We start from the raw sequence: 27,288 nt of genomic DNA, 5'->3' as shown, positions 1-27,288 counted from the left end.
AAAGTCGGTCCTGGGGGCCCACTGTGGCTTCAGGTTTTTGTTCCAACCAGATTCATAATCCGTGACAACACCAGACAACACTGATCTCGTTTAATTAGCTGTTTTTTTTCTCGTCTCTTATTCTACGTTAAGAAAGCACCACAGCATGATTCTTACATTAATAAGACATTTAGGAATATTTCCATTTTTGCTATAGATTTAAATGCTTCACTCCCTTTTGTTGATTTCATTATACAGTGCATCCGGAAAGTATTCACAGCGCATCACTTTTTCCACATTTTGTTATGTTACAGCCTTATTCCAAAATGGATTAAATTCATTTTTTTCCTCAGAATTCTACACACAACACCCCATAATGACAACGTGAAAAAAGTTTACTTGAGGTTTTTGCAAATTTATTAAAAATAAAAAAATTGAGAAATCACATGTACATAAGTATTCACAGCCTTTGCTCAATACTTTGTCGATGCACATTTTGCAACAATTCCAGCCTCAAGTATTTTTGAATATGATGCCACAAGCTTGGCACACCTATCCTTGGCCAGTTTGGCCCATTCCTCTTTGCAGCACCTCTCAAGCTCCATCAGGTTGGATAGGAAGCGTTGGTTCAGCCATTTTAAGATCTCTCCAGAGATGTTCAATCGGATTCAAGTCTGGGCTCTGGCTGGGCCACTCAAGGACATTCACAGAGTTGTCCTGAAGCCACTCCTTTGATATCTTGGCTGTGTGCTTAGGGTCGTTGTCCTGCTGAAAGATGAACCGTCGCCCCAGTCTGAGGTCAAGAGCGCTCTGGAGCAGGTTTTCATCCAGGATGTCTGTGTACATTGCTGCAGTCATCTTTCCCTTTATCCTGACTAGTCTCCCAGTCCCTGCCGCTGAAAAACATCCCCACAGCATGATGCTGCCACCACCATGCTTCAATGGTGCCTGGTTTCCTCCAAACGTGACGCCTGGCATTCACACCAAAGAGTTCAATCTTTGTCTCCTCAGACCAGAGAATTTTCTTTCTCATGGTCTGAGAGTCCTTCAGGTGCCTTTTGGCAAACTCCAGGTGGGCTGCCATGTGCCTTTTATTAAGGAATGGCTTCCGTCTGGCCACTCTACCATATAGGCCTGATTGGTGGATTGCTGCAGAGATGGTTGTCCTTCTGGAAGGTTCTCCTCTCTCCACAGAGGACCTCTGGAGCTCTGACAGAGTGACCATCAGGTTCTTGGTCACCTCCCTGACTAAGGCCCTTCTCCCCCGATCGCTCAGTTTAGATGGCCGGCCAGCTCTAGGAAGAGTCCTGGTGGTTTCGAACTTCTTCCACTTACAGATGATGGAGGCCACTGTGCTCATTGGGACCTTCAAAGCAGCAGACATTTTTCTGTAACCTTCCCCAGATTTGTGCCTCGAGACAATCCTGTCTTGGAGGTCTACAGACAATTCCTTTGACTCCATGCTTGGTTTGTGCTCTGACATGAACTGTCAACTGTGGGACCTTATATAGACAGGTGTGTGCCTTTCCAAATCATGTCCAATCAACTGAATTTACCACAGGTGGACTCCAGTGAAGCTGCAGAAACATCTCAAGGATGATCAGGGGAAACAGGATGCACCTGAGCTCAATTTTGAGCTTCATGGCAAAGGCTGTGAATACTTATGGACATGTGCTTTCTCAATTTTTTTATTTTTAATAAATTTGCAAAAACCTCAAGTAAACTTTTTTCACGTTGTCATTATGGGGTCTTGTGTGTAGAATTCTGAGGAAAAAAATGAATATAATCCATTTTGGAATAAGGCTGTAACATAACAAAATGTGGAAAAAGTGATGCGCTGTGAATACTTTCCGGATGCACTGTATTTTGCCCCTTCTCTGTGCAGTTTACTCCCTTCATTGTATCTTAATAATGACAACCAGCAGAGCAGCAGACAGCCAGGTAAACAACAATGAATAATCAAAGGCTGCAATTACTTCAGGTTTAGACTCACTAATTAGAAAATAATGAATTAATTAAACAATTAGAACACTTGGCAAAAAACAGAACGAAAACCAAGATGAAAATATTGTTAACAAGAAAACAAAATACATTATTCCAATATAACTGCTTGGTACATTTTAATATACCAAACTTAGTTTTCTAATTTCTACATTTTTCCCAAAACACAGAATCTGACAAATAACAGTTCACTTAAATTATCCAAGGTGTCCAATTAAAAATAGAAGCTGGTTGAAACAAAAACCTGCAGCCACAGTGGGCCCCCAGGACCGACACTGAGAACCTCTGCCCTAGAGTGCACGTGACGCAAAGTTCATCAGCGGTCATGGCATGCAGTCGCATGCTTCCAGAATTCTGGGACTGCACTTTCGTGTGCTTGCGCTAGACAAGAAAACATGGGCATACTTGAGGAACAATTGTGTGAAGTGTTTAGTCACTACCTGCACCAACATTTAAAACATACAGAGGCCGCTGAATGTGCCCAAATTCATAGCGAGAAATCGGCCAGACGCTGAGCAGAGCTGCAAGTTTGTGCAGGCAGAGATGGAAATTTCAGCCAGATCGATATGCAAAGTAAAAACTTCAGGGGAAGAGCCGCATGTAATCATGTAGTGCCGCACACTGAACACTTGTACTGTGTCTGCCACGGTCTGCACCCAAGTATAAACAGGCTTTTTAATACTGGCCTTTGCCATCACCTTTACACCAATATGTTTAAGTGCAACTTCATTAAAGACAGCTCTGTACAGAAATTCTCAGGTAACTTCTCCATTATTGCCGCATCAGTGGTGGATGAGAGGAGGAGTATGAAAAAACTGGAGAACTACAGTATGTCATGTGGTGCCCAGGACAAATCAGTTTGAGGTGAACATTGTCAAGACAGAAAAGGGTTTGGGCTCAGTTTCCATAATGGAGGTAGAGGTGGAATTGATGTGGACTTACTTGGTGGATACTTGAGGGTCCATCTGAACAGTAGATTAGATTGGATGGGTAACACAGACCTGCCTAAACAAACAGGAATCAAGAAAGTGCTATCTTCATGTCAGAGTTTATTACTAAGGTTGTCATCAACTAAAACCCAAACAAGGACATTCTAGAGAGATAGAAAGCCAGCAGACATAGTGGGGCTTCATCACATTTATCAGAATATAAACGTAAGCAAAGAAAATGTGGCGATCCATGTGCTGGGTTGCTGAGTTGAAGTGAGGAAACAAGAATGAGGATGTCACTGTTCAGCCTGAGATAACACAGCACATGTACAGTATGTATGCTACACAAGTTAGTATCAGAACTTCCTAACTCAATTTATCTTCTTCTTCCTTTTCATCCTTTGTCATTTCAATGTAGTGCCGATGTGCCTGATCAGACCTCTCCATACAGCTCAGTCCTTCAACTCCAGCCCAGACAGTCCCTTTCCCTTCGTCATGTTTTACTTTATCCATTCACTTCTGCCTCTGTACTTCTATTTTCATCCTCCTTTTGCCCACATATTCATTATGTCTGCTCATCACATGTCCACACCACTTCAACCTGCTTTCCTGCACCTCCCATTTTTGTTGTGCCTCTAATCCTCATTCTGTCCTTTTTTTGTAACTCCACACATCCATTTTCACGTTCCCATTTCTGCCACCTCCAACTTCTTCTCTTGCTGTGCTCCTTTTTACTGCCCATGTCTTAGCTTTATACTTCATTGCTGCTCTTACCACAGTCATAAAAACATTACCTTTGACTTTCACCGTAATTCTTTGATCACACAATACCCCTGATGCATTCTTCCAATTGTTCCATCCATGCTGTACTCTGAGCAATCTCTGTATCTAATTCTCCATCTTTGGCTACAACTAATTGTAGAGTTTATCCACTCTTTTCAATGTCCTTGACCTGGGGTCTTGTCTGTTACACCAACACTGCTTCTAGCCTGAGGCCTCACTCCATCATACAAATCCTGGACAATCCTCACGTTCTTCTGTAGTGTTTCCTTCTCTCTCAAGACACCTTCAGATTTCTTGAAATGGCACTCTAGTCACAGGAATTAAAATAGACTTGGAAACTACTAGAGTTTTCTCTCTGCCCGGAAACATGGTTTACTTTGCTATTAGTGAGACCATAACAAAGGACACTTGATTGATTGTCTTAGTATCTCAATCTCTGGTTTCACTACAAACTGCTGAGCGTAACCCAATGTAGAAATGATTGCATTGTGAGCTGGTCAGTCAGCCGTCAAATCGGGTGGAGATTCCTGTTCAGTGATGGTGGGTGGATTCAGTGATGGTGGGTGGATTATACACAGTACAGTCATTTTATAAGCAGCTGTCATGTCCCAGGTACTGACTAGTTTGTGGCTATAGTGCCCATTGCTGTCCCTTAGATCAAAAATGGTAGTTTACAGATTAAACACGGGCATGCTTAACTAAGTGTTGAACATTTAGATTAATCCGTGCTTTGTAACAGCAAATTATGATGTATTACATGAAATTTTATTTTTTTTTCCTGGTGCAAGATGACTTTGTAAATTGAACGACCCAGCAGCCCTCGGTGGCTTTTTGCTTTTTTTCCATATCTCATATACTGAGACTGTTCTTTTCAGGAAAATGTAGGCTTTTGATACATTTTGATAGCCCTAGGTTAATGTTTCGACAAATTTGTGGACACTGCAGCTTGGGAATTGCTAAAATTTGTTACAAAATTTGTGGGCAATTTGCATTCATTCGTCTTAAGAGCTGATTAGATTTTGGGTGAATTTCAACTCTGCTGTGAGGTTTTTAAAGTTCTAGGTTTTTAAGGTAAAGCCCAACAACAGCCTAGCCACTGCTCTGAAGTTAATAAGCTTTGGCGTACACATCTAGCGGTTTGAAAGATAAACGTCTGTGAATTTTGAGTTTGATCCAAAGCTTAAGTTTTGAGCTTTTATAATTCAACATTTTTAAATGCAGCAGTAACAGCAGCTAAATAAGCTCTAATTGCGGAGAAACACTGATTTGATTTTATACCTTTTATTGCTCTCTCGACTGTCCAATCTGAATGAGAGAGTGCCTAGACGGCCAGCCTGTTCTCTTGGAGTGCAGTGTGTGTGTGTGTTTGGCTCATTCTTTCTGAACTCTCTGGAATCTGATGGGCATTTGTGTGCCATTACAATGCACTTATTGGGATAATTGGGAGGATGATACACCACATCAGCAAGCTGAAGCATCATGCCTTAAAACACAGAGAGATTCTTCCAGGTGATGAAGCTGAACTGCAGAGATAAGAAACGCCAAAGTACTTGGATAATTCTGACGCTGCATTCCGGTTGACTGGCCTTGGGAGGAGGCAGTTTGCCTAAAACAATAAGATCGAAACTTCAAAAGTAAGATTTCTGCAACAGCATTAGAGCAACTTTTTGATGTTATTCAGGGGGAATATTTTCATTGTTGTTCATCCTTGTGTGAAACATTTCTTTTCACTAACCACATAGCTATAGGATGCCCCATTTACTGTACTTTTCTGACTGGCTGATTTTCTGAATGCATCAGACACTACCAGCAGACGGCCACTTTCCCCAGGACAGCGAGCTACATGCTGTCTCACTCCTGTGTTGTTTTGTCTCTTCAGGGAGTTCCAGAAGACCTCCTGTTTTTCTATGGAAACATTCTCCAAGGAGGTGGAGTACACAGAGTGGATGAATGTCTACTGATGTACCGCTATCACCAGCAGGCTGCCACACATGCGGTCCATGAGTAAGAAACTTGAGGGCTGGGGTTTCTGGGAGAATGGGGGAACAAGTATTAAATATTGATATGCCACCCATTTATAGCACCTGGCACGGTGACAAACATAGTTTTCACATAGTGGTGTGCGCCTAAGGACGTTTGTGCTTGTATCTTATGTGGCACAAGGATTTAGGAAGTTTGGGGGAGGTGGGAGTCTAAATGTATATGAAGTCTTCAAAAGATTTGATTTCTTGTAAAGCTTCTTAAAGTGGTATCTCCTAAACTGGGGTCCGGCACAGTGGTGCAGTGGTATTGCTGCTGCCTCATAACAAGAAGGCTGGGGTTCACGTAATCGAGTCCTCCCTGCATGGAGTTTGCATGCGTCTGCCTGGGTTCCTCTGAGTGCTCCAAAGACATGTAAGTAGGTGGATCGCTGATGTTAAATTGGCCCGAGTGCACACGTTGTCTGTGTGTTCACCCTGCAATAGGCTGTGGCGCCATGTCCAGGAATTGCTCCTGCCTTGCACCCTATGCTTGCTGGGATAGGCTCCAGTTTCCCCACAACCCTGCTCAGGGTAAGCGGTTTAGAACGATGGATAGATGGTTATCTTCAGAAAGCTGATACTCTTTTAGTCTCTGTTCAAACATGTCTTTCTCATCGTTAGAAATCATTATAAATCAGAGTTTCTGCTCTTCTAGTAGAAGTAATTGGTGTTCAATATTTGATTTCCTGAAGGTAAAAAATAAGCTGGAGTGGATTTGCATATTATTTGAATTTGAGCAGGTTATCAGAGGTTACACACTCCGGCGCTTGCCTAAATGCCAGAGGGTACTCCTTTGATTCAGATTTTGTTTTATGGTAAAATACGTTTTTATTACACTCACAAATCTAAATAGATCGAAATGTGCTTCCTCCCTGTGCATTTTTCTTGATTTGATTTTTAGTCATTTATACTGAGCAGCGTCCCCAAGAGGCTGTCACTCAAGATAAGGATGTAAAGGTTTTGAAACGTAACAGCATTGTAACACCCATATGTTACAGTTAAGTGACGGTGCCTTCCTAAGAGATTATACAACTACTGAGCACTACTATAACGAGAGATGAAGAAGCTTTTAATTAGGTTTGTATGTGTGTTCGTTTATTAATTGTCAGGTATATGAATATATATGTATGAATAGCAGAACTAAAAAATTGTTAAAAATAGCCAATGCTTAAATGAACGTACTAACTCTGTCTGGTCATGTCTGCCGTTTTTATGTCTCAGTCATTGAGTTTGCTTTTCTTTTCAGCATTTGAATTACATTGTAGGCTTCTGTTTTTATCTTCTGTGTTGCACCTTATTGTTTTACATGTGCATTATGTTTGCTTTTATGTGTATACTAATGGGTTCACCCCTTGGCAGTTTTCACATATTTTTATACAACATTCAGTCACAGTGGATTTAATGTGGCTTTACTGACGCTGATCAACAGAAAGACTCATTAATGTCAAAGTGAAAACAGATCTCGGCTAAAGGGGTGTAAAGTAATTACAAACCTAAAACATTAATATTCACCCCTTCAAGTCATTGTTTAGTAGATGGCAGCCATGACAGCCTTGATTCTCAGTGTGCTCAGGTTTCTCTCAATCAGTTCTGCCATTTTTACCCCCCCACTTCTTTGCTCAGACCGGTATCAAGGTGATTGTGAGTGGACAGCCTTTTTCAAGTGCAGCCACTCTGAGACATTCATGTTGTTTTGAAGCCATTCCTGGGTAGCTTTTGCTTTATCCTGGTGCAGGTTTCTGACAGACTCCATCAGGTTTTCCTCCATGATTTCCCTGTATTTTCCTGCCTTCATTATCCCTGTGTGTTTCTGATAAAGTGTATGTGTGTGCAGTTAGTCTGATGGGCAGAAAGCTCGTTGTTGGTCTCATCAGACTATATATGTCTTCAGAGTCTCCTGTGTTCCTTCTGCCACAATGCATTTTTTTTTCCTTTGCCACTTTCCCAAAAGCTGAGACTGGACACACTTGTCATCTTCACAGTGTCTCCGATCTGAGCCACTGTAACTCGTTACTCCTTCAGAGTTCTCAGAGGTTATCTTGATGGTTTCCGTCACTCGCCATCTTCTGGTAGAACAGCCTGCTCTACAGCAGATTTACAGCGCTGCCATACTCTTTCTATTTCTTCATGATTTAGTAGTGAGTCACTTGGATGTTGTTTTTGTCTCCATCCTCTTGCTTTTCATGGAGTTATTTGTTGTGTTCTTTTGCCTTCATTGTGTTGGCCAGGCCACCATACTGAATCACCACAAACTGGACCTTCCAGATACAATCAGTCAAAACCCCAGACATGTGACCTCGTTTAGACTAATGATGGGACTTCTAAAGCAAGTGAGCTGATTTAGAGGTGTCATATAGATGAGGGTGAATACAGGGTCGTCTTAATGCATGGGCACACTGGGCAGTTGACCGGGGCCCCTTGCTAAGCTATATATGTCGTGACTTGCTGTCAATAAATAAATATAATACTATACTAAACTATAAATGTTTGTAATTGTGTTACAAGTGGACATTGGCATTCGCCTCTGATTTAGTATCACGGTCACCTCTGCAACCTCACTTGCATGTATGTGTACAGATCTCACACACTACATAACGTAAAAGCATACATGTTAACGTCACTTCAACTCAATTTTCTGCAAAGAAATTTTGCAAATGTTTGTGTTGAACACTTGATTAATAATAAATAATTCATAGTAATGTCATATTGTGCCGTCTCCATTTGTATGGTTTACCGATTGAGTATCATTTATATGTTGAAATGTTTGTGTTTTTCAAGGCTCATGTTATATCGTTCAGATGTTTGTGTTGATTTAAAAACATGCTGTACAGCAAAGATTAATGTTTAAACACTGATTTTGTTGGTAGTACCAATACAATATCTGTGTTTCATTTTATCAACTGTTTTTATTCCTGTGAGTGGTTGTGTAGGTAGGAGCCCCAGTGCACTGCTTTGCCCAGGGGTCTATAATGCTGTTAAGATGGCCCTGCGTGAATATGTGTGCAGTCATTTATAGTGTGTGTGTGTGTGTGTGTGTGTTTATATTTGTACTTAATTTGGACCGCCTTGCAGAGATCTGTCCTCACTTTGAGATTAAAGAGTCTTTCTCTGTTTATCAATGCCATAAAAGCCAAATTCACCCCTCTGTGATTCAATGAGGTATAACAATAAAATCTGGACTTCAAAAAGTGAGAATGCTTTTCGTTGGCGCTGCGTCTTGACTGTTGCTTTGGCCGATATTGAGATACTGTGATTGGTGGTCTACTTGTATAGAAGTGTGGCCAAAGGTAACTTTAAAATGTCTGTGCCAATGGAAGACAGTGCTTAGCCATTTACATGAAGCATCAGCCAGACTGCATGTGTGCGTCTGGCCCGATTGTGAAGACCTGCCTTGTTCTTTTCCTGTCACTAGTGACATGTTTAGCCAGTTTAAACATGTTAGTTTGTGGGAGCTCCCTGCAGCAGACATTAGCCAGTGTTAAGCGGCACTTCTACTGTCATAATTTCCAAATGAACACGGTTCCGCTTATGACAGGAACAGCAAACACCGTCATCAGATAAGCAACATTTCCTGCCTGTTATCACACCTTGCAAGTCCCTCTTTACTCTTCTTGGTGTATTTTTATTACTGCATTTGAATTTGCAGCTCCAGTTAAGCAACAGGCTTGCTTTCATATTGTGCTCTTTTACTCAGTTTCACCATTTTCTCTTTTCTTAGTTCTCCTTTTTCATTCAAGTACCGAACATGTCCAGTAGTGCGTTTCTTAGTGAACTGGAGATATTGGACCTGCTGTGTATTGAACAACGCGAGTGCCTTCTGGTTTCTTTTGTGTGTACATTTGTTGCAATTTACTTTATAATTTGTTTCTTTGTGCAGGTTTACAAGAGTCATGAATGGTTAGAACAGAAATGATAAATGTGAGGACTTTGCATATCATATTTTAGTAATTTATTATACATTCTCATCACATCACCAGCTTATTTACTACACTGAGTATTTATCTCCATAAACTCATTTAATGTTCAACCAGCGAGTCAGGACAGCAGAGTGCATCTCCTACTTGTACCAATCTAAATCCTGTGCTCACGTCCAGTCCTCCAATATCCTCTTCTTCAGGCCCAAACCTTTTCCCATGGATGACATCCTTGAGGGCTCTAAAGAGGTGGAGGCCTGAGGGAGCTTGACCTGGGGCTGTAGGATGAATGGAGAAGAGCAGGCCATCCAAGCTTCGAATTTGCATTTAGTGTTTTCAGGCCTGGGTTTGTGGTTATGTTAAAGGAGAATTTTGGGAACATTTTTGGGAGGCTGCAGTCTCCTCAAGCACATCTGCAGCTTTTGAATGTCCATATCCCAAATCCAATCAATCAAATTTTGTTTTGTCACATACAAATTGTACGCACAGTATAATCTGCAGTGCAATGCTTGGTTGCTCAACTCCACTGACTGTACCTTGAGATGAATATAAAGGGCTAGTAACAATACATAACTTTATAAATTCAAAAATCTTTAGTAGAATTATAAATATGTAATAAATAATAACTAATATTAATGAATAATACTATTAACCAAATAGATGACTTAAATAGTGAGAGAAAGTGAATAACAGGGCATCGTGAATTTCTAGACACTTTCTTCATTCAACATGCAGGTGGACTGTGGACATTCGAAGCCCCTCCTCAGTCTCTCTGAACTGGACTTTAGGCAGCCATAGCGTTTCACCTGACCACAGCACAGAAAGAAGAACTGGTGTTGGGATGGCTGGGGTCACAGATGATTTAACGCTCAAGATGTTGCAAATGGTGGCAGGAGTGGGATGGACTTGTGGCAGTGAGGGATGAAGATGAACAGACAATAACATAAAGAGATAATGTAATAACAAACCAGTGGCCCATCTGTCTTTAACAGAGTACAGTTCTTATGAAAGATCACTTCCTTTTGAGGAGTGAGCGTCTGCCACAGTGACTGACTACCAACGTTCAATCACAGTGAGTTTGTTTTGACGTTTTTGAAACTGATCAGTAAGAAAAGTGTCTTTAATCTTCAATTTAAACAAGATCTCTGAAAACTGGTCTGAAACAATTAGAAATGTAAAACACAAAAGAATTGATCTCATAAGTATTCACCCCTTTTAATGCGACACTTCTAAATCCTACTACTACTACTGTATCCCATTGTTTTTAGAAGTCCCATCATTAGTTCAGTGAAGGTCAATCTGCCTGAGGCTTCATTTGACTGAATCTGGAGGTCCAACTTTTAGTGAGTCACTGTGATGGCATATGAAGGCAAAAAAACACAACAAGCAACTCGGTGAAAAGCACAAGTTAGTGGATGAAGGCAAGAACATCTCCAAGTCCTTAAATATCCAGTTAAATCATGAAGAAATGGAAAGAGTATGGCAGACCTGGAGATCTGATAGAGCAGGCCATCCTCAAAAGTTGAAAAATAAAAGTGATATGGGACCACAAAGGGATCTCAGAGAACTTTGAAGGAGTGACAAGCTAAATGACACTGGAGAGACTGTGCATATGACAACTGTGCCCAGGTGTTTCACCAGTCACAGCTTTTTGAGAAAGGGGCAAAGAGATGAAACACACGCAATATCTCAGCAGAAGGCACAAGGGAGACTCAGAAGTTGCCTGGAAGAAGGTTGTGTGATTTGATGAGACCAAATTGGAGCTTTAGTCCATCAGACTAAACACCATGTTACTCTACACATCATCAGAAATAAACCTTCTTCCTTGTGACACATGGAGTGGCAGTGTTAGTATCTGGGGGTGCTTCTTTGCAGCAGGCCCTGAAAGACTTGTGAAGACTGCAAAATACAGTGAAATTCTGGAGGACAACCTGAAAGTCTGCAAGAAACCTGTGTCTTGGGAGAAGACAACCAGCCCAAGCATAAAGCTGAAGTAGGGATGGTTTCAAAACAACAATGTGAATGGCCTGGAGTGGCCGAGTTAAAGTGCAGATCTCGGTTAAATGGAGAGTTTGTGGCCAGACTTGCAAAAAGCTGTTTACTCAGGATCACCATGAGACCTGACAGAGCAAAGAAGGGGCAATAATGAAAAAGACTTGAGCACACAGACTCCGGGCTCTGATGGCTGCCATCTACTAAACACTGTCTTGAAGGCAGGGGGGGGGGGGTCAATACTTATGTGATCAGTTACTGTATTTAGTTTTGTATTTGTAGTTATTTTTGATCAGTTTGCAGAGATCTGTTTTTACTTTGACATTAAAGGGTTTTTTTCTGTCAAAAAAAGCCAAACTAAATCCCCCATTGTTCCAATGTTGTGTAACAAGAACATGTGTAAGCCTCCAAGGGGCGAAGACTTTACAGGCACTGTGTCATTAAACACCTTGACTGCAGAGACATTGTTTTAGTTTGCCTCTCCTTAAAGACTGAAGTGACCTGAAAGTGCCTTTTTCCACACAATTGGGTATAAAAATGTAATTTAAATCTGAATAACTTGCATTATAAATGAGAATCAAATGAAAACAAACTAAAAAATGAATTGCATTGCAGACCTGGCAGGGAGTGACCCTTGGTGTAGTTCCATCCTTTTGAGAGTTTACTCTTGCTGCCAGACATATGGCTTCAATGATAAAGCCAAGCAACACTGAGCTACTTGGCTGTACGTCAGCAAACCACTGCTTGCATAATCTAGTGATTCACCATTACACCCCCTCAGTCCCCCTAAGGGACACCACTGCCCACCTCACTTTTCCCAAGAACCGTCCATGTGCAGAGCAGTGCACAGCACCAGCTGGGTGGCGTGGCAGTCTTCAGCCAACAGCCAGAGTTACGACATGCACACCCAGCAATCCCCTGCGTGCCCTTCATACTGACTGCCTCCATGGTGAAATTGTAAAGCCGTTTTATCAGGAGACCAAGAGCACAAAGTTTGTGGCCGCAGTCATTCTTGAGCAGAGCTCACAAATGACTCAGCATCACATAGGAATAAAACAGACTCAAAGAAATCGAAGAGAGCATCACAATAGGTGACTTAAAATGTGGGAATAAACCTAGAGAAAGGCAGGCATTGGGGTAGGTGGTGGGTATCGGTGAGAATGCTACAAGTGATGGAGCCACAGAATGCATCTAGGGCTAAGGTCACATGACCGCTCTTCAACAAACCAGAAGATCAAATAAAGAACAACTTCTCTATCTATATAGTGCCTTTTACATTATCTAGCTGTCTGTTATATAGTGCCTTATCTATCTATATAGTGTTTTTCATATCTGTCTGTCTGTCTGTCTGTCTGTCTGTCTATCTATCTAGTGTTTAATCTGTGTTTCCTAAAGAGAGCTTTTCATACTGTCAGAGTATTAATTTGTGTGTTTCTGTGTTTCACGTGGTGGATTGGCACATGTTTGTCATGGTCGTCTTTTATTTTACGTTGTATTCAGTCACTTCCTAGCAGAGCAGGATGGCCCATACTGTCCTTTTCTCTGACAGCCACATTTGGCTCCTCCTGATGTATTTTTCTTCATTCATTTTGGGGTGTATGTATGGTACGTTACACCAGCTGAGACTTTACAATTTTTTGCACTGTCATTCCCCTTCCTCTTCGGACCTCACAGCACTTGCCTCGCCTAGATTCAGGGTTGGTTTTAATCCTCCACTCCACTTCTGCTCACCCTGTTTACTGTTGTGTACGAAATTTAAAAAGAGGACTTGACCTGAAACGGCTTTAAAATGGATGGGGATATGAAGGGCAGTAAGAAAAGGAAAAGTCAGTGATGAGCAAAGAGTCAACACTGAAAGGGCAAAACTTGTAATGACAGCCAAAAGGTGTGCCAAAAATCAATCTTCTTCTCCTTCTTCACTCCTGTTAGGGTTTGCCACAGTGGATCATCTTTTTCTGTATCTTCCTGTTCTCTGTATAATTCTAAATAAATAAGATGACTAAATGATCAGGAAATAGAGGATCACAACAACAACTGCCTGTACAGAGCTGAAATGTTTGTTAGGATTTGGGACACCGAATCCCATTGTCCTTACAGTCTATGGGTGTTATGACACAGTCACTAGTCTGAGGGGGACTTGCAAGTTAAGAATCTCGTTGTATTGTGGACTTGTGACAACAAATCGGAGCGTAAAACAAGGAGGAAGGAAGTGCAGCAGGTGTTTATCGGACTGCACTTGGTATTGCGAGGTCCTTGGTTTTACATTCGTCTATTCCCACTGTATTACATCAATCTTGTGGAAAAAGTAAGTACACCCTATAGAAACTTGACTTTCTGAACATATTTTAACAGACAAACATTAGATCTTCATGCAAACAATGCCTGCAGATAAAGGTGACATACTTTAATGTCAAATTGACATTCATTCTCATAATCTAAATTAATAGAAATGTAGATTTGTCACGTGGAAAAAGTGAGTCCACCCCTACATGTCTTATCACTTCAAATCAATCCCATTAGAATCAGTTGTTCCAGATAAGGTGCTATGGATTACAGATGTGCAGTTGGACCGCAGATTTCAAAGGTCTGGGGGTTCTCTTTGCTATTGACATATGTGGTGTCATCATGCCAAGATCCATAGAGCTCTCAAAGGCCCTCAGAAAGAAAGTTGTGGATGTCTTGGAGTCTGGCAAGAGATTTCAAAAGATGACTGGATGATTTGAAATCAGTCATTCCACTGTAAAGAAAATCATCTACCAGTGGCGCCAATTTCAAACGACTGCTAATTTGTCCACAACTGACTGGCCCAGCAAATTAATCCTAAGAGCTGACCATCTGATATTAAAAGAAGTCTCCAAGAACCCCAAAAACTTTTTTTGCAGGTTCTGCAGGTAACACTTGCAAAAACTGGTGTCAACGTGCATGGATCTATAATCAGAAATATTGTAGAAATGTGACTTGCACGTGAGATGTGCCGGGAAAAAATACCTTTGCTGTCCAAAAAGAACATCAGAGCAAGACTACAGATTGCCATTGAATATCTAGATAAAGACCAGGGGCCTCATGCATAACGCCATGCGTAGAATTCACACTAAAACATGGTGTACGGACAAAAGCAGAAATTTGCGTACACACAATAAAATCCAGATGCATAAATCTGTGCTTTCGCCAACTTCCACGTTCTTCCGCTCCGTAAATCCCGGTCAGCGTGAAAAGTAACACACGTGCATGTGCCTGCCGCCACTCCCAAACTCCTCCCAGAATGATGCCTCTTTGAATATGCAAATTAATATAAATAGCCCTTAAGCTCAGTGTTCTGTGAAAAGGCAAAGGCGCAGGGGGGAATTAGAAGAATTTCAGCGAATACCAAGTGGAGCCAAAGAAAAACGTTTAAACAGTGGTATAAACAACAAAAGGAAGTTGATCAAGTGACATAGCGTGTCAGAGAATCTCAAAAGTTCACAAAGTCGCACAGTGTCCGAAATAAAAAAGAAGTCACATATCAAAGTCGCCATGAAAAGGCGAGTCGTAGCCCACCGTCTGAGTGTCATATGAAAGCTTATTAGGGTACAGAGAAAAGACAAAAAAATAGGGGCACACTTTCCACTTTAATCACGTAGTTTATTTTGTCATTAAAGTAGAACATCATAAACCTTATCTTTAAATCGTTTAATTTACTAGTTTCTCAAGTCCCATCATAACTAAAGTAGAACGTTAAATGCTTTGTTTTGTGTGTGCTCTTTTATTTGCTTTATGTGTGTGAATCACTATGCTTCTTAAACGGGCTTTCTCTTCCTCTGACAGGACACAGAATCCATTACATTCGTGATATTACAGCTCTGAATAATTAAAATACTGAGATGTTTACTTTATCATTTTCATGACGATAGAAGTTAAAGCATGTTATTAAACATGGGAACACGGTGGCGCAGTGATAGTGACGAGATGGTGCCCTGTCCAGAGATTGTTCCAGCCCTCCTCAAACCCCCCCACCCCCGCAAGATGCTTGCTGTACCATGCACGACCTTCGATGAAATAATTTATTGCAGCAGTACTCTCTCTTTCAAACGTACTAATCCCCAATTCCTGTCCTTCCTTTTCTTTCTCCAAATACCCAACCGCCACACAATCAGCTCTGTAATAGACCTTAAGCCATCTGAAAGCTGAGAATGCTGATTCTTCAGAACTTTGAAGGAACACTGAAATATCTTCATAGTACATGTTTAATTATTCTATCCATCTATCCTTCCAGTGTCGCGACAGCCCCAGCAAGAATGCAGCGTGAGGCAGGAACAATCCCATAGCTAGCGCTGCGACACCGTTTCCTCACGTTTTAACAATATTGATTATTTAAATGATGTTAACATTTTATCTGTATAATGTAATAAACATATTTTGCTGCATTTCATCTTAAAAATGATATTGTCATCATATGTAAATACGCACTTTATAAAGTAGCTCAGGTTGTGCAATATTATAACTGTAGTGCAAGTTTACAGTGAGGTGATTGTACTAATGAGTACAAACAGTTCTACAAGAAGCACTTGATGGACTGATTGAGTGCATTTATAGTTTTTGGGATGAAACGTGAGGTCCGTACAGGAAAGGCTCTGAAGCGCTTGCCGTTTGAGAGCAGTTCAATAGACAGCATGGCTGAGGCAGTGTGTGCTTGATGCTGTATACCGATAATTCTCTTTACGATCAGCCACTATAGAGCTGTGATTCCACACTTGGATACAGTGAGATAAATACTCTGAGTGGTGCATTGAGAGGAACAACGCTAAAGTAGCTATGGTATTTGGAATAGTTTGGCCATTCCGTGGACCATTATATTGTTACACGTTAATTACAATCAGATACCTTAAACTAATAAACAATATGCGGTTAATTTCAGTGTATTTGATAAAGCTCTGTCAGGGATGTGGATCTAAAAAAGAAAGGGAAACCACACTGGAGCAAAAGCACTGCTTTGACACTGGGTGCCGCCAGTTTCCAAAACTGAGCAGAGAACTTGCATACACCAAGCATTTAGCTGGCGTGAAAACGTGCGTGGCTTTACACCAAGTTTAGGTTTTATACATTGCAATGTGAGCGTGGAAACGGGCTTACAAAACATTTTTGTGCATACGCACCGTTTATACATGAAGCCCCAGGCCTTCAGCAGCAATATATTCTGGACGGATGATTCAAAGACCAATTTGTTTGGCCACAGGAATGAATAGTAGACCTGTTTATTGGTATTTCAGGAGGAGACATACATAGCAACTGTGAAGCACGGTGGTGGAAATGTTCTGGTTTGGGGTTTGTTTGCTGCCTCAGGTCCTGAGTATCTTGCTGTCACAGAGTCAACTGTGAATCCTGCTTCATATCAAAAAGTGTGCTTGAGGAGATTGTGAGGCCATCTGTCCAAAACCTAAAGTTGGACCTTCCATCATGGTAATGATCTGAAGCACACTAGCAAATCCACCAAGGATTGGCTCACAAAGATGTAATTGAGGGGTTCTGGGCTGGCCAAGTCAAAGCCCTGATCTGGATCTCATTTAAATTTTGAAACTGGCAGGACATGCAATACAACCCACAAACATCTTGTGACTGAATCAGTTTTGCATGGAGGAGTGGGCGAAAATATCACCGAGTCGATGTCGGAGACTGGCGGGCAATCGTTTCCACTAATGTGGGCAATAGCAGCTTCTGAGGCCAAGGGTGGACTTACTTTTTCCCCAGCAGACAACTATCCAACCATCCATCCATCCATCCATTTTACAACCCGCTGAATCTGAACACAGGGTCACGGGGGTCTGCTGGAGCCAATCCCAACCAACACAGGGCAGCGTGCCGACCCACCACAGGACACACACACCAAGCACACACTAAGTTGCATGTCTTTGGATTGTGGGAGGAAACCCACGCAGACACGTGGAGAACATGCAAACTCCACGCAGGTAGGACACGGGAAGCGAACCCGGGTCTCCTTTACTGCAAGGCAGCAGTGCTACCACTGCACCACCATGCCGCCCAGCAGACAACTACATCTACTGATATCTTTGTTGAATTAAAGTTTGAAAAGGCACAAATTCCTCTGAGGTTAAGGATCTGTGCTGGTATCCAGAAAGTTGCCGGTTTGAATCCCTGTCACTGCCAAAAGAGATCCTACTCTGCTGGGTCCTTAAGCAAGACCCTTAACCTGTAATTGCTCCAGGGGCGCTGTACAATGGGTGACCCTGCGCTGTGACCCCAAGGGGTATGTGAAAACTAACAAATTCCTAATATTAGCAATGGTATAAGGCGAAATAAAAGAACAAAAAAAAATTCCTTGTGTTTTTATGCAGGTGTATCACGTTTTTCTGTAGCCGCTTTTTTTTCCATGAAAATCTGCTGTTTGCCTGTTCAAATACATTTTCCCTTTTCCATGAGGGTGCATTTACTTTTTCCCAAGACTGCATAATACACTCTTAGGAGGAGACGTTCTGCACAATAACATCCTCTTCTAGCACAGCCTCGTCTCCTGTTGCTGCCTAAAATATGCAGCTTGAAACACAAATAATCCTTGAGGTCCCGTTTTTCGAAGCTTTGTCCTGCCCGGCTGCCTTTTGAGAGTCATGAACTTCTAACAATAATGCAGAGATTAGACATTCAGGACATTTTTAGACTAGCGGATGTTATAATAACACATTCTGTATTTGTGAATGTCTTGCAAGGAGCCAGGCAGACTTTGGCTTTGCCTACAGATAAGATGCAGCTGAAGGGCTTGAGCCGCTGAGCCGTGTGGGAGGCAGACCTCTGTGTGCTGCGCCCTCCCTGTCTGCATCCCATTTCACCGCTGAGCGCCTCTCTCTTTCCTCTGCAAATCGTTTCTTTTTATATCTGTGTTCTTTGTTATGTTTTTTCAATGGTTTTATCCTTTTTTTAAGGCATTTATCATTTTTTTTTAAGTATCATTTGAAAAAGATTTCAAGTCTGTGAATCATGAAAAATGTTTATCAGTTAGTGTACAGTCCACCCATCATGTGGCCATCAGTAGATCACGGTCACGAGGTTAATCGCCATTTGACCAAACACAAGGTCTGAGCGACTATGGCTGTGATAAGATTGTTAGTACCAGAGGTTGGGGTTCCAGCTGCCCATTTTTGATTTTCACACATTCCATTCTCTAGAGTAAGAGAGAAAAAAAATCCGGCAAGCAACAGTGCTGTTCAGGCCATATCTCCGTAATCTCACCCGTGACATCCAGCAAGTCGGCCCTTCTCAGGTCATAGGGATGGCTTGTGTGCATGAAAGCCAGTGAGCACTCATCTGGAAGTACTGTGCATGTAAGGAGATATTCTTTTAAAGCTGTCAGGACTTCCACGTGTACAAGAGAACAACTCTTTGTGTGAAGACGTGCTTCATGGTCTTAAAGGACATGTTCGGTGTTTTTAAAATCAAAGTTACCATTCCATCAAGGATTCAGTTCGAGCCCTACATAACCTTGCCCCCCCTCTACCTCACTCAGCTCCTATCTCCGTACACTCCTTGTTGCTCTCTCAGGCCCTCACGCAGTCATCTCCTTACTGTCCCCACACACCAGACTTTCTACCCTGGCAGGCAGGTCCTTCAGTGTTATGGCCCCTCAACTCTGGAAATCTCTTCCTCAGTCTCTCCGAGATTGCTCCTTTGTTTCCACCTTTAAATCTCAACTGAAAACTTTCCTCTTCTTCGAACTTTTGTCTTCTGCATATTTTTTTTTTGTCTGTATGTAAAGCAAACTTGGGTTTGTGAAAGGCGCTCTATAAATACAACTTATTATTACTTTTCTTCACAAGCATGTAATATATGCATTTGCCAAATGAAACTGTGTTCTACATATTTTTAAAAATACGTCCCCTACTCTGGTGTTTTATATTAGAAGTCATGAGTAAAATAGCTTATATGTGAAATTTTTTGAACAAAAAAAAATACCAATGATGGGAGATTCTGCCATTTTAAAAGAAGACCAGTTGTTTGTGACACCTCTGTCTTTTCTAACAATAGCTTTTCGTCCCCCAGGTAGTGCAGGTTCCTCTCGACAGACAAAATCACACTAAACTGTTTCCACCCCGTGCATGGTTATCATATTGATTTACTTACATATTTATATGAAAACTCATCCCATGAAGCCCACTGCTGCCACACAAGAGAACAGAAAATGTATTCGTACTTCGAGAAAGAGTGTACCAGGAATGAAGGATAAAATGTTTATTTCCCGGTCCCTTTTGCTGTCATGCGTACAATCATTGGACATGTTTTCTTATCTCAAAACTTTTGCCGCTTCGAAGTGGACATATTCGGTAAGCTTTTAGGCTTTTGTTTTCTGGTGGTGCAGAGTGTTCCATAGTTTCCATTATATAACACCAAGACAGGCAGTGTATTTTGTAAAAAACTTGCAGAAAACCGTTAACTTTAGAACACAATCTTGCATGGCAAATACATACAGGGTGGGATTCAAAAGTAATGAGCCTCATTTTGTTCTGACGCGAACGTACCTCGCCGCGCGCCCCACTTGCCAGCGACGGTGGGTGTTGGCTTCACGGCCTTGACGGGAACCCCTGTGCGGTAGTGCGTTACACGGCGGAATGGAAAGTTCGTTAGAGCAACAGTACGCGTTGAAGATGAAGACCATGCTCATTGCCTTCTTCGGAGTGAAGGGGATCATCCGCTAGGAGTTTGTCCCACAAGGACAGACCGTGAATGCTGCTTACTACTTGGAAGTCCTGAAAAGGCTGAAAAAAAGCGTTGTGCGCAAGCGAAGGGACATCAAGGACATCTGGAAGCTTCACCACGATAACGCGCCCAGACACACCGCCTTCATCGTGAGCGCCTACCTGGCCCGGGTGAATGTTCCGGTGGTCCCCCAGCCTCCCTACAGTCCGGATGTGTCGCCTTCTGACATCTTCTTGTTTCCGCGCTTAAAATCAGCGCTGAAAGGAAAACGCTTCGACTCGATCGAGGACATCCAAGCAAATGTCAAGGCAGCCCTTGCAGCCATCCCAGAACAGGCCTACGTGGACGCCTTCGAGTCATGGAAAAGCCGTCTACAAAAGTGTATTGATGCAGGAGGTGCCTATTTTGAAGACTTAATTAGTTGTACCGATTTGCTCAATAAATTTGTCTTTTTGAACAAAGGCTCATTACTTTTGAATCCTACCCTGTATATACCATATTTGTGAAAAATTACTTCCAACTTGAAAAATACCAAATGTTATCCTTTAAGTTTATTTCCCTTAGTCTCCACTAGGTTTCCTTTGTTATGAGAGGGAGCTATGCCAGGTCATTGTTATTGCCTTTAAATTCTGAAGTTCACGCTGCCTTTTACATTCCAGGCTAAAGAGGGTATAATTCCCTTTGCCTAAGAGAGTCAGTCATGCCCTTCATTCCAGGTACAGATGATGTCTTGGATTTCTGAATTCCTCTTATTTAGTTGTTTCTTAAAATTTTTTGTTGTTAAAAGATACAGTGAAGAGTGCTGGAAATGTAACTACACCGGCCTGGCCACTTAAAGACCCCTCCAGTCTGACGTCTAAGTCAAAGAAAAGACAAATAGGCATGACGGTGTTTCAGAACCAACTACTAATGATCTGTGTGATATTTCAGAGGCCATCGTGTCACTGAGCAAACAAGTAAGCATGGTCAGTTTTAGAACAGCTGGCGCCCAGTGAGCTTCAATGAGGTGTTCAGTTGTTGGCAGGCGGCTTACTATTCTTAAAGATACCTCTGGTGTTGGGTGAGGCATCAGACTTTGGATGGACATCAAAGAATGTCTCCCAAGGATTGGCTAGTTCACGGGGTCTGCTTTTGTTTGCATTTTTGCGGTGGTCCAAGATGTGATGCTATCAAAAATAAACACAAGAGTGCAGTCTGGCCTTTTAAGGACTTGGCGAGGCAGTGAGTCACAGGCAGCAGAGTTAAAAGAGCAAATGGTCTTTGTGGAAAGGATGAAGCAATCCCCAAGATAAATGAAATAATCAGTGTTGTCTGGTAATCTCTTACATGAGCTCATGGTGGGCCCCACAGGACAGTAGCACTCCATGCTCTCTCGGTTGGTCGGACTCCAAGGACAACTAATAGAAAGAAGACTGAGGTCCACAGGATGAGAGTTGCCCAGAAAGGTTTGTTTATTATTCTCAAATTGCTCTTCCGTAATCATTGGGTAACTCATACTTGCTATACACCTTTCTGTCCTGGAACTGGTGGGGCTCACACAGTGAACCTGAGGAAGATTGTTGTATAATCTCTGTCACTGCTAAGTGGCCATGTCGACCACCAAATGATGGGGGTTTCCATTTAGCCAAGCAGTAAATTGTTGTGTCTTGTGTTCATGTGCCAGCCACTCTGCCTCAGATACGATAACCACCAGAAAGGGAGGGAATAAACCACCCTCAGCAATTCCTCATCAGACACAAATGGCACTGTGACCTGGATCAGCAGCGGTGTTGGCACAAGTATATCAAGGCTGAGAGAGACGCTCACAGTCATGCTGGAAAGCTCCATCACAGGTGTCCAGATCAGCCATTGGCTAAGTAAAGGTGTGTTTAGCTAAGAGGTTGAACTCAATGCTTGTAATTGACTCAGCCATGCCATCTAAGGAAAAATGATGGGTAGGAAGGAGAGCAGCACCCTGAGCAATTCCTCAGTAGTGACATCACCATAGTCTCTATCGCCTTGAACTAGAATTGCACTAGTGAGAGTGCAGATCCCCTTCTTGTGCCATTTTGGTTTCTCCACTTGTGCTCTCTTTTTTGGTGACCTTGCAGTCACTCCAAACCTCTTGGCCTTTCTCCGACCCCATTGATTCCAGGTTATCAGAGGCATTGCTTCCGTATACATTTTTTTAACTGAATGTTGTTCCCAACTCCTCCTCTGTCACCAGAAGGTCTGTAGATAAGATCAAACCTGTTTTGTCCCCATGTGGAAAATGAAAACTTTACAGAAGCTCAAGAAAGAAAGATATAAATATTACAGTCCGAAGACTGTAATAGACAAAAACGTCAGGCCTGGATAATAAAGAGAGCACTGCTGCCGTCTCATAACAGGCTTGTGCCAGTAAGATGTGGTTACATCTGCCCGGTTGTGCCCCAGGTTTACATTTAAAGGCATGAATAGAGCAGACCTTACGTGAAACATGCTGAGGGAAGTCCTTCCAGAGTTCCCCTGGTTGTTATAATGTTCCCTTGTAATTTTACATTCTTGTAGTACTTGGGTGCTCCTTTTCAGGATTCATTTTAGGGTTGTGAATATGCAGATTCCAGTTCTCAACAGTTTCCCTAATTGGAATTTATTTCATTTGATTGAATTATTTTGCCATCTTTTCCAGCACCATTTTTCTTTTCATGGATGCCACCATTTTGTGGAACTACCACATTGCTAGGTAACAACCCAGAAGTGAGCAGCTATGGGGTTGTGGGTATTAAAATGTTTACAGAGTAGAAACTGGGACATTGAGCATCATTGATCTGCAGTCATTAGATGAAGGGACACTTGGCCTTCTTGGAACTGGAACAGTGCACAGCAGTGGCAGTTAGTGACATTGGTAAGTGCTGCTACCTGAATCTCCTGGGTTCAGGTCACTTGTTCAGCCATCATCCTGTAGAATTTGCATGTTTCTTGCTCTGGATCTGTTTGGGCTTTCCTCCTGTTGTCCTCTCATGTCCACAAAGATGTGCAGGTTAGGCTTAGTGGCAATTTCAAGTTGGTTTTGGATGGGTGAGCCTAGTGATGGACTGGCACCCCTCTCCTGGGTTGACTTGCAGCTTGTGCCAAGTGCTGCCCTGAATGGGATTAAGAAGATCTCAGAAGGTTTCTGTCTTGTGCCCTATGCTAGCTGGGATGGGCTCCAGCCCCTCAGTGACCCAGGTCTGGGTTAAGCAGGTTAGAAAATGATCCGACATGTCATTAATACTTGGTGTCCACCGTAATAATGCTTGTTATATTCAGTATGGAGTTTGCATGTTCTCCCTTTGTTTAAGGTGGTTTATTTTGGATGCTCCATTGTTTTTCTCCCACATCACCAATGATGTTCTGATCAGTTCAGCTGCCAGCTCCATAGCATCCCGCGTCATTCCCCCATCCCCCACCGTAGGTGTAGCTTTGTGCTGACTGGACCTGCAGTGGACTGGCAGCCCACCCCAGGCAGGTTTCTGCCCCACACTTGGTGCTCCTCAGACAGGGTCCCGGCCTCCTGTGAGCCTCACTTAGATCCAGCAGGTCTGAGTGTGTCCTGTCACCTCGTCATCTTCTGCGACCACGTGTGGGACATGACGCATGCAGGACCTCTGTTGCTGTCCAGAGCATCCTGTTTTGTCAGTCAAGATGTCAGCAGTTAGAGTTCTGAGAAAAGCTGAAGCTGCTGCTGCCTCCTTCGTGCCGTAAGATTTTATCAGCACGTGAGAAGCTGCGGCTCGGCTGTGTTGGCTCATAATGGAACCCTGCTTGGTGTCACCATAAGTCAGCTCCTGAAATGAGTTTTGTGCTTCTCAGAAGCTGAGAGGAGGAGAGTTTTGTTTGAACGATTTGATGGCCCAGATTGTGTAGCTGACTGAAGTTTTGCCACCGGACAGCAAAGTTTAATCTAAAATGAAAGTCTGCAGCACTGCCCCCTTTGTGTTTTCACAGATGGTCTTGGCTTAGTGGAGCAGTTCGCCAAGCTTGCTCGGTTTGAATTCATGATGGTTTTTCTTTAATGGGAATCTGCTCTGGCGATAATTTTTCATAGGATTGGGGAAACTGGTCTTCTAAAATTAACTTTCAAATGAGTTGCATGTGGACAGCTCAGTGGGGATGAAGCAGGGTGGGGTGAAATGTCAAAAAGAAGTAAATGGCGCCTGTGTGCTGGTGGGGGATCAGCCCTTCTGCTCCCCTCCACTGGGGTCACGTTGACTGTGTTTCTTGTTGTCTCGCATGCTACTCATACTTTGTGCAGAGTGGGGCCGTCGTTCCTCCTTCAGAAGTGTCAGTCATTGATCAAAAACAGACTTGGCTGGTATTCCTTTCATTTGGAATGCAAGATCAAGGAAAGCAAGCAGTACAGTAATGGCAAGGAGGCAGTGGCGGCAGCAGGGGGGTTTGGGGTGGGCATACCAGTCTTAATGGGCTGGTGCACACGAGCAACCCTGTGGTCTGCTGGATTCAGTCCTCTGTTTCCCTTTTGGTTGCAGCGGGCAGGAAAGAACTTGTCTGGAAGTCGCCTCTTTTTCAGACTGGGATGCTGAAGTTCTCCAAGCACAATGAGCAATTCACCAGAGCCAGCCGGTGGGAACGAGTTCACGTGAGGTGAAGTGAATCCCATCCTCCCCACCAATTCAGGGTCACATGTATCTAGCTGGGTCGAGCTGTTCACAAAGCAGGACACCCACACTGGGACAGTCTGAAACCATTTAGCCTGACCTGCACATCACTGGGGATATTAAGAGGGTAAAACCCTGTAAACACCGGGAGAGTGGACTAACTCCTGTATACCAAGACCCTGAAAGAAACTGAGCAGTGTGAAGGATGGATGGGTTGGTGGGTTCATGGATGGAAAGAAACAAAGTGTCCGTTGATTTGAATAAACTTAACTAGCGAAGTACTGAAAAAAACTAGCAAACTACCCACCGAAGTAACACAGAACCAAACTAGCAAAGTAACAAACTAACTAAATAACGAGCTTATGATTAACAAACTAACCAATGAACTACTGAAGTATAGTTGTGCATGAAAGTTTGTGAACCCTTTAGAATTTTCTGTATTTCTGCATAAATATGACCTAAAACATCATCAGATTTTCACTCCAGTCCTAAACGTAGATAAAGAGAAACCAGCTAAACAAATGAGACAAAAATATTATACTTGCTCATTTATTTATTAAGGAAAATGATCGACTATTACATATTTGTGAGTGGCAAAAGTATGTGAACCTCTCGGATTAGCAGTTAGTTTGAAGGTGAAATTCGAGTCCGGTGTTTTCAATCAATGGGATGACAATCAGGTGTGAGTGGGCACCCTGTGTCATTTAAAGAACAGATCTATCAAAGTCTGCTCTTCACAACACATGTTTGTGGAAGTGTATCATGGCACGAACAAAGGAGATTTCTGAGGACCTCCGAAAAAGAGTTGTTGATGCTCATCAGTCTGGAAAAGGTTACAAAACCATCTCTAAAGAGTTTGGACTCCACCAATCCACAGTCAGACAGATTGTGTACAAATGGAAGAAATTCAAGACCATCGTTACCCTCCCCAGGAGTGGTCAACCAACAAAGATCACTCCAAGAGCAAGGCGTGTAATAGTCGGCGAGGTCACAAAGTACCCCAGGGTAACTTATAAGCAACTGAAGGCCTCTCTCACATTGGCTCATGTTCATGAGTCCACCATCAGGAGAACACTGAACAACAATGGTGTGCATGGTAGGGTTGCAAGGAGAAAGCCACTGCTCTCCAAAAAAACATTGCTGCTCGTCTGCAGTTTGCTGAAGATCACGTGGACAAACCAGAAGGCTATTGGAAGAATGTTTTGTGGACTGATGAGACCAAAATAGAACTTTTTGGTTTAAATGAAAAGTGTTTTGTTTGGAGAAAGGAAAACACTGCATTCCAGCATAAGAACTTTATCCCATCTGTGAAACATGGTGGTGGTAGTATCATGGTTTGGGCCTGTTTTGCTGCATCTGGGCCAGGATGGCTTGCCTTCATTGATAGAACAATGAATTCTGAATTATATCAGAGAATTGTAAAGGAAAATATCAGGACATCTGTCCATGAACTGAATCTCAAGAGAAGGTGGGTCATGCAGCAAGACAACAACCCTAAGCACACAAGTCGTTCTACCAAAGAATGGTTAAAGAAGAATAAAGTTAATGTTTTGGAATGGCCAAGTCAAAGTCCTGACCTTAATCTAATCGAAATGTTGTGGAAGGACCTGAAGCGAGCAGTTAATGTGAGGAAACCCACCAACATCCCAGAGTTGAAGCTGTTCTGTACGGAGGAATGGGCGAAAATTCCCTCCAAGCCGGTGTGCAGGACTGATCAACAGTTACCGGAAACGTTTAGTTCAGTTATTGCTGCAAAGGGGGTCACACCAGATACTGAAAGCAAAGGTTCACATACTTTTGCCACTTACAAATATGTAATATCAATAAATAAATGACCCAAGTATAATATTTTTGTCTCATTTGTTTAACTGGTTTCTCTTTATCTACTTTTAGGACTTGAGTGAAAATCTGATGATGTTTTATGTCATATTTATGCAGAAATATAGAAAATTCTAAAGGGTTCACAAACTTTCAAGCACAACTGTAACCTGCTTTGGTAACACTTGGTGTACTTGTCACTGGCCATCCTAGTTGATGTGGTAGAAGTTGGTGATGCAGTTGGGATGGTGGTGTTCGTTTGGGTTTGGGTTTGGTTTACTGGTTATTGGAAGAAGGTGGCGGTGGGAGGGAAAATCAGTTTAATAATGGACTCGGGGGTGTTAGCCTTGTCCACGTTCCGTTTTTGCACTTGAGGTGTCATGGGCAGCGACATATTTGAGTTTGCCTGAGTGTCTTGTGGTGTATTGACTTGGCCCACTGCATTTTGCAGCTGCGTACCCACAGGGTGACATGTGTCGGCTTGTTGATCGCAGAGCTGACAGTAGATGCTGTCCAGTTAACCACATGCCAGGCACTGCTAAACAATGCTGAA

General features: G+C 42.5%; 1 protein-coding gene across 7 annotated transcripts in view; it reads left to right on the top strand.

Annotated features, from left to right (window-relative positions):
• b3gntl1 (UDP-GlcNAc:betaGal beta-1,3-N-acetylglucosaminyltransferase-like 1) overlaps positions 1–27,288 on the top strand; it is a 202,296-nt gene that overhangs the window by 167,326 nt on the left and 7,682 nt on the right. For all 7 annotated transcript variants that reach the window (XM_028818653.2, XM_051918949.1, XM_028818654.2 and 4 more), the window contains one exon: positions 5,572–5,696. In XM_028818653.2, coding sequence (XP_028674486.1) covers positions 5,572–5,696 — 125 coding nt within the window. The remainder of the gene's footprint in view (positions 1–5,571; positions 5,697–27,288) is intronic.

The sequence above is a fragment of the Erpetoichthys calabaricus genome, chromosome 14 (genome assembly GCF_900747795.2).
Source record: "Erpetoichthys calabaricus chromosome 14, fErpCal1.3, whole genome shotgun sequence".
NCBI lineage: Eukaryota > Metazoa > Chordata > Cladistia > Polypteriformes > Polypteridae > Erpetoichthys > Erpetoichthys calabaricus.
Note: the sequence above shows the minus strand (reverse complement) of the source record. Positions and strands in the feature narration are given on the sequence as shown.